General features: G+C 43.7%; 1 protein-coding gene across 1 annotated transcript in view; it reads right to left on the bottom strand.

Moving 5' to 3' along the window:
• LOC111958165 (THO complex subunit 5 homolog) overlaps positions 1-10,228 on the bottom strand; it is a 37,632-nt gene that overhangs the window by 21,687 nt on the left and 5,717 nt on the right. The window contains exons 3-11 of the mRNA XM_070437087.1: positions 9,973-10,116; positions 2,388-2,501; positions 2,203-2,300; positions 1,925-2,071; positions 1,859-1,887; positions 1,517-1,617; positions 1,310-1,442; positions 1,109-1,186; positions 781-948 (exon numbers count right to left, since the gene is read on the bottom strand). Of these exons, the coding sequence (XP_070293188.1) occupies positions 781-948; positions 1,109-1,186; positions 1,310-1,442; positions 1,517-1,617; positions 1,859-1,887; positions 1,925-2,071; positions 2,203-2,300; positions 2,388-2,501; positions 9,973-10,116 (1,012 nt within the window). The remainder of the gene's footprint in view (positions 1-780; positions 949-1,108; positions 1,187-1,309; positions 1,443-1,516; positions 1,618-1,858; positions 1,888-1,924; positions 2,072-2,202; positions 2,301-2,387; positions 2,502-9,972; positions 10,117-10,228) is intronic.

Genomic DNA, 10,228 nt, shown 5'->3' with positions numbered 1-10,228 from the left:
ACACACACACACACACACACACACACACACACACACACACACACACACACACACACACACACACACTTACATTTTTGGGGGAACTCTGGCTTTCAGAGTTTAGAGTCTGGCTTTCAACTTACTTATGAAAGTTGTAATAGTAGAATGCACAAGTTGCAATTTTGAAATTGGGTAGTTCATCATCAGTTGCATACCTTAAAGAACCATTTATAACTAGTCAGAAATGTCCAGATCAACTAGCCCATGTCAGATAATGTTTTTTAGCTAGGTTTTTTGTGGTAATGTTGGAGTCACTCAAATGTCACAAGAATACACATTAGACATGGCAAAATGTTTAGAAATGCAAGATTTTTTAAAAATATAATATTTTTTTAAATTTCCGCTAACATGAGGGGTGTAAACAATGTGTCWTGAACAGTGTTTGTTTCCATAGAAATAGACGTCACAGGATGTTCATCAATGCTGGAAGGGGGGCCTGAGTGAAAAAGTTTGGGAACCCTTGATATAGGGAATAGGGTGCCACTTGGGAAGAAATCTATAAGTGATCATCTGTCATTAAGATGATAGGAGGAGTATTCAATAGAGACAATCAGATCATACATATTTCACAGGGAAAGAGAAGGACTAGCTGGCGGGAAGGGAGGGAGGAGGGGTGAAAAGGAGTTGCAGCTGAGGTGACGCAGAGCAGCAGTAATGTGACCAGGCAACCACAGACCGTTGCTTTCAGCAGAAATATCAATCAATCAATAAATAAATAATAACAATAGGCAATTTAAAATGTGTGTAGGTAGGAGGGTTGGGTTGGGTATAGGAGAGGTGAACTCGTTGACCCTGACACGTGTGTGTGTGGTATTACAGGGGCCTCTAGTGGCAGCATGGTGTGGGACACTCTCACACTCACCGTTTTCTCCTGCTCCTCCTCTGCATCAGAATCACCAGAATCATCATCTAGAGAGGAGAGACAATCAAATGACACACACTTAGATACACACAGTCAAAATACACACACACACGTTTCTCTGTTTAATCACTGCCCTGTCGAACACTCACACGCACACATAATATAGGGTCATTAACATGCAGCCGGGCAGGTGTGCTGCAGTCTTACCCTGGGAGTCCTCTGGAGGTTTAGACAGAGCTTTGGCCTCGTCCACGTCTCCACTGATGGACACACTCAGGCTCTTATCTGAAACACACACAAAACGCATAAAAACCGCATGTCCTCATCAAAATGGATAATGTGACAATTTAAAAAACGTCTGGCACACAGTCGTGTTCACAAATTTAAGGGAACACACACAACACTCACCGCAGGCCTGTCCGTAAGCACTGGCCTGTACCAGTAGGACATAGAGAGAAGGGGGAAGATGGCGGGCGATCTCTGTCTGTCTCTGGGTCTGTTCAAACGGCATGGAGAGATACTCCTGGACTGGGAGGGATGCCTGGGGAAGGGGACAGGTTTAGGCTTCAGGCCTGGAAGGTCACATGAGTGTGAGTTACAAAGAGTGTATGTTACCTGCATGATAGCGTTGAGTCCAGGCTGTAGAGAACTCAGGTGTTCCTTCTTCACCTCAATGCCTTTCTGGATCTTCTCCTTACTGGACAGAGACTCCTTTACTGCTCAGCCAGCCTACACACACACACACACACACACACACACACACACACACACACACACACACACACACACACACACACACACACACACACACACACACACACACACACACACACACACACACCACACACACACACAACACACACACAACACCACACACACCACAACACACACACACTCACACTCAACACAACCACACACCACACCCACACACACACACACACACACAACCACACACACGCTGAGAGCTCATGTACTGCTCAGCTAACCTACAGAGCAAGAAAGGTTTCTCAGTGTGTGTGGCACCTCTTCCTCTGCTCCAGTTCCCAGTCCAGCCTGGCCAGCGTGAGTTGGTGGGTGTCGTCCTTGGTGAGGGGGGTGCGGGATACCTCAGGGGGGGCCTCCTGGTAGAACTCATCTACACTCACAAGATCTATCTCCTCATGCTTTGACCTGGACACACACACACACACAACATCAACTTTGAAAATATACTATTAACGTTCGACATTGTGCCTCAAAACTCTAAGCTTCTCATTCCTAGACAAATGCGAAATAGAACCCCCTCTCTCAGTGGTACTGACTTGAACTCCAGACACTTGCTGATCTCCTTCTGCAGGTGCATGACCTCATAGAGCAGGTTCTGGAGCTGCAGGTGCAACACATCTACTCTCTGCTTGCCCTGCAGGAAGAGAGGTGAGGAGTCAATAACTTATTTTGCCGTGTGTGTGTATAGAGGAGATATATATATATATATATGTGTGTGTACCTCATGTGTCTGGTCTCTCCCCCTCTTCAGTCTCATGTGAGCCAGGCGGTTGAGTTTCTTCAGACTCATAAAGTGGATACAGCTCTGCATCCTCTTCTGCTCTACCTCAGCACACTGGAGGGAAGGGCAGACAACATGGGGGTTAGAGCAACAACTCTCTTTTAACACTGAGTAGCGTCTGTGTCAAGGTTTCCCATCAGGAAAATTTGTCGCCAGACAAGCAACTGGGAAGATTTACATTTATCGGACATTTGAGAAATTTACCGGTCATCCATATGCATTGGGTGCGTAACCCATTAGACGGTCCACCCACGCAGCTCTACTTTTTGTCAAGTAATGCCTCAATGAGACAGACAGCATCATTGCGTTTTGGTACACCAGAAGTACATTCATTTCCAATGGAACGCTGCGTTTGCCTTGAGCATTGTGTTGCATTGCATAGGTTTGATTTATCTAATGATTGCATCAAATTGTATGCGTAGACTTGACAGAAATAGATGCAAAATGTGAATGTTGAACTTTATTGGCACACATATCCAGTATAAATGTTGGAATAAATAATGAAACAAGTTTGACTGACCAAACCCTTATCGAACCCGAACGACGCTGGGCCAATTGTGCGCCGTTTCATGGGCCTCCCGGTCGCGGCTGGCTGCGACACAGTCTGGGATCGAACCCGGGTCTGTGGTGACGCCTCTAGCACTGCGATACAGTGCCTTAGACCGCTGTGACCACTCTGGAGGCCCTGCCATTTCAATTTTTACATGGCGGGAGATAATTCCTGCCAGAATAACGTACTGTTTTTTGCAAAAATCCAACATCCCTGTGTTTTCAGAGACATTACTGAGTTTGACAGGTGCTGTTCGCAGTTAGAGCCAAAAAACAAGAACTGATTAGAATATAATTATGCTTAAAACAAAGTACAGCGCACATATTTCATATGAATGGCCTACATTTAAAATGTTTTGGAGAAGGCAAGTTCACTTTCTCATCCATAAATGAGTGCCAGTGCGCTGTTCAGCAGCTCACGTCAGTGGGATGGGCTTTTCATTAGCAAGGACGGCTACTGTGGATCGCTAAAATAACTATTATGATCACACTTACTCAATTGAAATATTATGTGGACACCTAAACATTTGGCAGACAAGTGCGATATATCAGTTTAGTCCTCACAACCAGAATAAAAACTACTCAATTGAATGAAAGAAAAAAACGAATCCCTTTCCAAACATCCTTGCAGATGACCAACATCAATTTAGGGAATTCATCTTTCAGAACATTCACACCTAGCCTTCTGGTCAATCAGCACACAGTCATCTGGATACTTTCCTACGTGTGCAGGTCAGTCGCATTCAGTATTTTCATATTGAAAAAATGCAACTGGTAATATGCTAAAGTCAGACTTCACATATTGGTGCCAATCACTAGTAGCCTAAAACTCCTCCAATTGATGGAGCAATTCGGCGTGCTGCTGACAAGTTCGAGGGGATCGGCCAGAACCAGCCGCAATGCCTTGCTAAAGGCAATTCCTATCCAACATATTCTGTCTGAGTCTACATTAATGAAATATCATAGGCCTAGTTTTACTATTGATAATTAGATTCTATGGCCAATTGAAGAAAATGAATTATTACCAGGTAAAACAAAAACAAACAGTTAAACTTGAGGTGAGGAAGAATGTTTTAGGCCTACCAGAGTAACTCCTATCATTTACAATATAATGCTTTAAGAATGAACCTCCTTCTGTACGGCTATATCTGTTAAGCAGACCGAAGCCTAATCCGTAAATGTAATTTAAATAGATTGTTATTTGGATTTCATGTAAAAAGTCACATAATTAGTTAAATAAAGTCCACCTGTGTGTAATCTAAGTGTCACATGATCTCAGTATATGAACTCAGCAAAAAAAGAAACGTCCTCTCACTGTCAACTGCATTTATTTTCAGCAAACTTAACATGTGTAAATATTTGTTTCTTRGAAACATTTGTGCATGTTTTTAATTTATTCATAAATGTATTAGTAGGTTTACGGATTAGGCTAGTAAATGTTTCAAATAATCTGCCCAATCCTGTTTTATTCTTTCTACAAGGAAGGCAACGAAAGGAGCGCATGCTTCCTGTGACTTGTTCAATTGCATGCAACTCAGATTTTTTATAGGCAAAGATATAGTATAGGCTGTTTTCAGACAGGTTTAAACAGCCAGCCATGTCTGTGCGCGCGGACGAAAGAGTCACATATGAAGGAGTTTGCTTCTTCTGCAGCATTCACCATATAACGCATTGAGGCGGTGCTTCGGTCTGCTTAACAGATATAGCCGTACAGAAGGAGGTTCATTCTTAAAGCATTATATTGTAAATGATAGGAGTTACTCTGGTAGGCCTAAAACATTCTTCCTCACCTCAAGTTTAACTGTCGGAGTAGAGCTGGGCAATATGGACAAAAATCCATATGGCATCAGGCCAGAGTTTGGGAAACTCTGCTTTAAACTAGTACTACTAGTTTGATGGTTGTAACCATTCATTTTCACATTAACAAACACGCATATTAGCAAACTCAATTTCAATCTTCACATCTCTCTAGTATAGGCTACTTATCGTAACGAACAATATCTGCAAAATGTCTGCGATTAAAGTGATCGGTCTCGATAATTTTAGGTTTATCGTCCCAGCTCTATGTTGGAGTCAGTCGGAGCGCCAATGCACACTGCCTTCATATCATCGGCCTACAGGATAATAGGCTAATAGCCACACCAAACCTTCAAAAAGGTTTCTAAACATTATTAGGGTAATATCAAAATGAAGTCATTGTTTATATGGAAAATACAAGCAGGATATTATATTGTGGTAAACACAACAGAGTTAATTTGGCCAAAGAAAATGGATCAACAGAAGGAAAATAAAACACTTCCGAACTAGTTTAAACCTTCACAAAGTTTTGAACAGGCTATATTGCAGCAATTATCAAGAAAGACTAGTGCCTACCGTACCCAATAAATGAGAGCAACAAGCTAATGATACAGTGCCTTGCAAAAGTATTCATCCCCCTTGGCGTTTTTACTATTGTGTTGCATTCCAACCTGTAATTTAAATAGATTGTTATTTGGATTTCATGTAAGAAGTCACATAATTAGTTAAATAAAGTCCACCTGTGTGTAATCTAAGTGTCACATGATCTCAGTATATGAACTCAGCAACAAAAGAAACGTCCTCTCACTGTCAACTGCATTTATTTTCAGCAAACTTAACATGTGTAAATATTTGTATGAACATAACAAGATTCAACAACAGACATAAACTGAACAAGTTTCACAGACATGTGACTAACAGAAATTGAATAATATGTCCCTGAACAAAGGGGGGGTCAAAACCAAAAGTTTAAGTCAGTATCTGGTGTGGCCACCAGCCTCATTAAGTACTGCAGTGTATCTCCTCCTCATGGACTGCACCAGATTTGCCAGTTCTTGCTGTGAGATGTCACCCCACTCTTCCACCAAGGCACCTGCAAGTTCCAAGACACTTCTGGGGGAATGGCTCTTGCCCTTACCCTCTGATCTAACAGGTCCCAGATGTGCTCAAAAGGATTGCGATCCGGGCTCTTCACTGGCCATGGCAGAACACTGACATTCCTGTCTTGCAGGAAATCACACACAGAACGAGCAGTATGGCATTGTCATGCTGGAGGGTCATGTCAAGATGAGCCTGCAGGAAGGGTACCACATGAGGGAGGAGGATGTCTTCCCTGTAACGCACAGCGTTGAGATTGCCTGCAATGACAACAAGCTCAGTCCGATGACGCCCCAGACCATGACGGACCCTCCACCTCCAAATCGATCCCGCTCCAGAGTACAGGCCTCGGTGTAACGCTCATTCCTTCAACGATAAAACGCGAATCCGACCATCCCCCTGGTGAGACAAAACCGCGACTCGTCAGTGAAGAGTACTTTGCCAGTCCTGTCTGTCCAGCGACAGTGGTTTGTGCCCATAGGCAACATTGTTGCCGGTGATGTCTGGTGAGGACCTGCCTTACAACAGGCCTACAAGCCCTCAGTCCAGCCTCTCTCAGCCTTTTGCGGACAGTCTGAGCACTGATGGAGGGATTGTGCGTTCCTCGTGTAACTCGGGCAGTGGTTGTTGTCGTCCTGTACCTGTCCCGCAGGTGTGATGTTTGGATGTACCGATCCTGTGCAGGTGTTGTTACACATGGTCTGCCACTACGGGGACGATCAGCTGTCCGTCCTGTCTCCCTGTAGCACTGTCTTAGGCGTCTCACAGTACAGACATTGCAATTATTGCCCTAGCCACATCTGCAGCCCTCATGCCTTCTTGCAGCTTGCCTAAGGCACATTCATGCAGATGAGCAGGGACCCTAGACATCTTTCTTTTGGTGTTTTTCAGAGTCAGTAGAAAGGCCTCTTTAGTGTCCTAAGTTCATAACTGTGACCTTAATTGCCTACCGTCTATAAGCTGTTAGTGTCTTAACGACCGTTCCACAGGTGCATGTTCATGAAATTTTATGGTTCATTGAACAAGCATGGGAAACAGTGTTTAAACCCTTTACAATGAAGATCTGTGAATTTATTTGGATTTTTACGAATGATCTTTGAAAGACAGGGTCCTGAAAAAGGATGTTTCTTTTTTGCTGAGTTCATAAACCTGTTCTGAAAGGCCGAGAGTCTGCAACACCACTAAGCAAGGGGCAATATGAAGATCAAGGAGCTCTCCAAAACAGGTCAGGGACAAAGTTGTGAAGTACAGATCAGGGTTGGGTTATAAAATAAATATCCGAAACTTTGAACATCCCACGGAGCACCATTAAATCCATTATTAAAAAATGGAAAGAATTTGGCACCATAACAAACCTGCCAAGAGAGGGCCATCCACCAAAACGCACAGACGCAGCAAGGAGGGCATTAATCAGAGAGGCAACAAAGAGACCAAAAATAACCCTGAAGGAGCTGCAAAGCTCCACAGCGGAGATTGGAGTATCTGTCAATAGGACCACTTTAAGCTGTACACTCCACAGAGCCGGGCTTTACATTTACATTTACATTTAAGTCATTTAGCAGACGCTCTTATCCAGAGCGACTTACAAATTGGAAAGTTCATACATATTCATCCTGGTCCCCCCGTGGGGAATGAACCCACAACCCTGGCGTTGCAAGCGCCATGCTCTACCAACTGAGCCACACGGGACCATTTACGGGACCATTTACAGAAGAGTGGCCAGAAAAAAGCCATTGCTTAAAGAAAAAAAATAAGCAAACATGTTTGGTGTTTGCCAAAAGGCATGTGGGAGACTCCCCAAACATATGGAAGAAGGTACTCTGGTCAGATGAGACTAAAATTGAGCTTTTTGGTCATCAAGGAAAACGCTATGTCTGGCGCAAACACAACACCTCTCATCAACCCGAGAACACCATCCCCACAGTTAAGCATGGTGGTGGCAGCATCATGCTGTGGGGATGTTATTTCTTTATTTTTTTTAATCGGCAGGGACTGGGAAACTGGTCAGAATTGAAGGAATGATGGATGGAGCTAAATACAGGGAAATTCTTGAGGGAAATCTGTTTCAGTCTTCCAGAGATTTGAGACTGGGACGGAGGTTCACCTTCCAGCAGGACAATGACCCTAAGTATACTGTTAAAGCAACACTTGAGTGGTTTAAGGGGAAACATTTAAAGGTCTTGGAATGGCCTTGTCAAAGCCCAYAKCTCAATCCAATTGAYAATCTGTGGTATGACTTAAATATTGCTGTACACCAGCAGAACCCATCCAACTTGAAGCAGCTGGAGCGGTTTTGCCTTGATGAATGGGCAAAAATCCCAGTGGCTAGATGTGCCAAGCTTATAGAGGCATACCCCAAGAGACTTGCAGCTGTAATTACTGCAAAAGGTGGCTCTACTAAGTATTGACTTTGGGGGGGTGAATAGTTATGCACGTTCAAGTTCAGTTTTTTTGTCTTATTTCTTGTTTGTTTCACAATAAAAACATATTTAGCATCTTCAAAGTGGTAGGCATGTTGTGTAAATCAAATGATACAAACCCCCCCCCCAAAATCAATTTTAATTCCATGTTGTAAGGCAACAAAATAGGAAAAATGCCAAGGGGGGTGAATACTTTCACAAGCCACTGTATCTATTTTACAACAAGCCTACTTAACACCCATCTTAAACTTAACACATTTTGAATATTTAAAGAACTGGTTTATATTAATAAATAGGCCTACGACAACAACGACATACAATAATAATGCTAAAACTAATTAATTATCAATACAAATGTTTTTATAAATGAAAGTTCCTACCGGAATAGAGTTGCACAGTAGCCTACATTTGGCCCCGCTAACGAGGACATGCCCCTTCTACGCTATTCAACATAGGCATACTCTCTAACTTTCGCTTTACATCAATGAAAAAGGCCTCCCTCTTCGCAATCAACAGTAGCGTAGGCCAAGGCTCCTCTCTGTCTTTCCTCAGCAGCAGGTGCACGCACGCATGTAAGGCAGTTGGCAACGCCAAGGAGTGAGAGAATGGTGCTTAAGCGCAAGATCCGGGGGTATGATAGGCAGTGGCGTGCCGTGGGCCTGGGCCTTCAGTGAGGTCCTACACAGTCCCACCCGAATTAATCCACCTCTTATTACCATCATTATGATGCCATGGCTCTAGACACTATACATTTAGACAGAGACGCAGTATAACCAGGCGTTGTGTCACCTTGAAATTGACAAAAATTGACATTTTTGGGTAAACAGTGTTTACCCAAAAACATGACACAATCAATGAGTCTTTTCAATATTTCCCTATTTTTCTCCACCTTTTCATTGTGCAGCTCCGTTGCCCTGCGCGCTTGTTCGTTGAGCTGTAGATCCACTCGGGTGTCCCCAAAAGTTTTCAAAAGCACCATTGCTTGTAAGTGCCCAGCCGTACTTTGGTGTCTCGTTGCTGCCTTGGTTAGACAACTCAKGTTTGCAAAGCCAGTGTGGCTCCAAACACCAAATCGATCACTTGCAAATAATAGGCATTCCCAGCAGTACAGTTTGCAGTGCTTCTCGGAGCCTGTGAGCCATTGATAGCGCTCGTAGTTGGAACTTTGAAAGTGGCGAACGAACCCCTTTCCCGCCTGTGACAGGCTTTGTAGCGTCGGCGTCGGGCGACCTCTCCTTACAACTTTTCTTGAAAAGTTCATCTTGAGAATGGCGTTATAATTATATCCTCGACCAAATCGATATCTTCTCCTCCTTCCGCCATTGTGGGTTGAAAAAACAGCTTAGTAGTACGCGAATTAATTTGTTTATCAAATTCAGTTTCCTAGTTCTGAGGTTCTGCATAGACCTGCCCATAGGACCTGCCTCTCAATATTGGTAATCCAATCAAAAGACGTGCACGCACTACTATTTAAAAAATATATATATTCTGATGATGTTTAAGCCAGCAGAGAAGGCCTTGCTGGCCCTGACGGCCCACCACTGATGATAGGTAGCTCCAGACAATGTGGCCGGCTACATTTTTTTTTATTGGCTTTTATGACATTTTATCGGCCAAAAGCCGATGGCTAACAAAAACCCTGGTGTGTGTATGCTTCTTACCCCATCCTTGGCGCCGTTGGCTTTCAGCTCCTGGATATCGTTCATCAGTTGGGCCAGAGCTTCACATGTTAGTTTATATTGCTGGTAGTCCTCCTCTGGGTCCCTGCCATCCAGCTCCACCTCCTCACTATACACACGTACATCCTGAATACACACACACACACACACCAAAGTAGTCCATTTCGGTAATGCTCCCTCCTCTCTACAGTTCCCACCTTGACCCCTACCCCCCTCCCTTCCTCCACTGTACCTGCTG

Source organism: Salvelinus sp. IW2-2015, linkage group LG33, assembly GCF_002910315.2.
Source record: "Salvelinus sp. IW2-2015 linkage group LG33, ASM291031v2, whole genome shotgun sequence".
Taxonomy (NCBI): domain Eukaryota; kingdom Metazoa; phylum Chordata; class Actinopteri; order Salmoniformes; family Salmonidae; genus Salvelinus; species Salvelinus sp. IW2-2015.
This window is presented reverse-complemented; position numbering and strand designations above follow the sequence as displayed.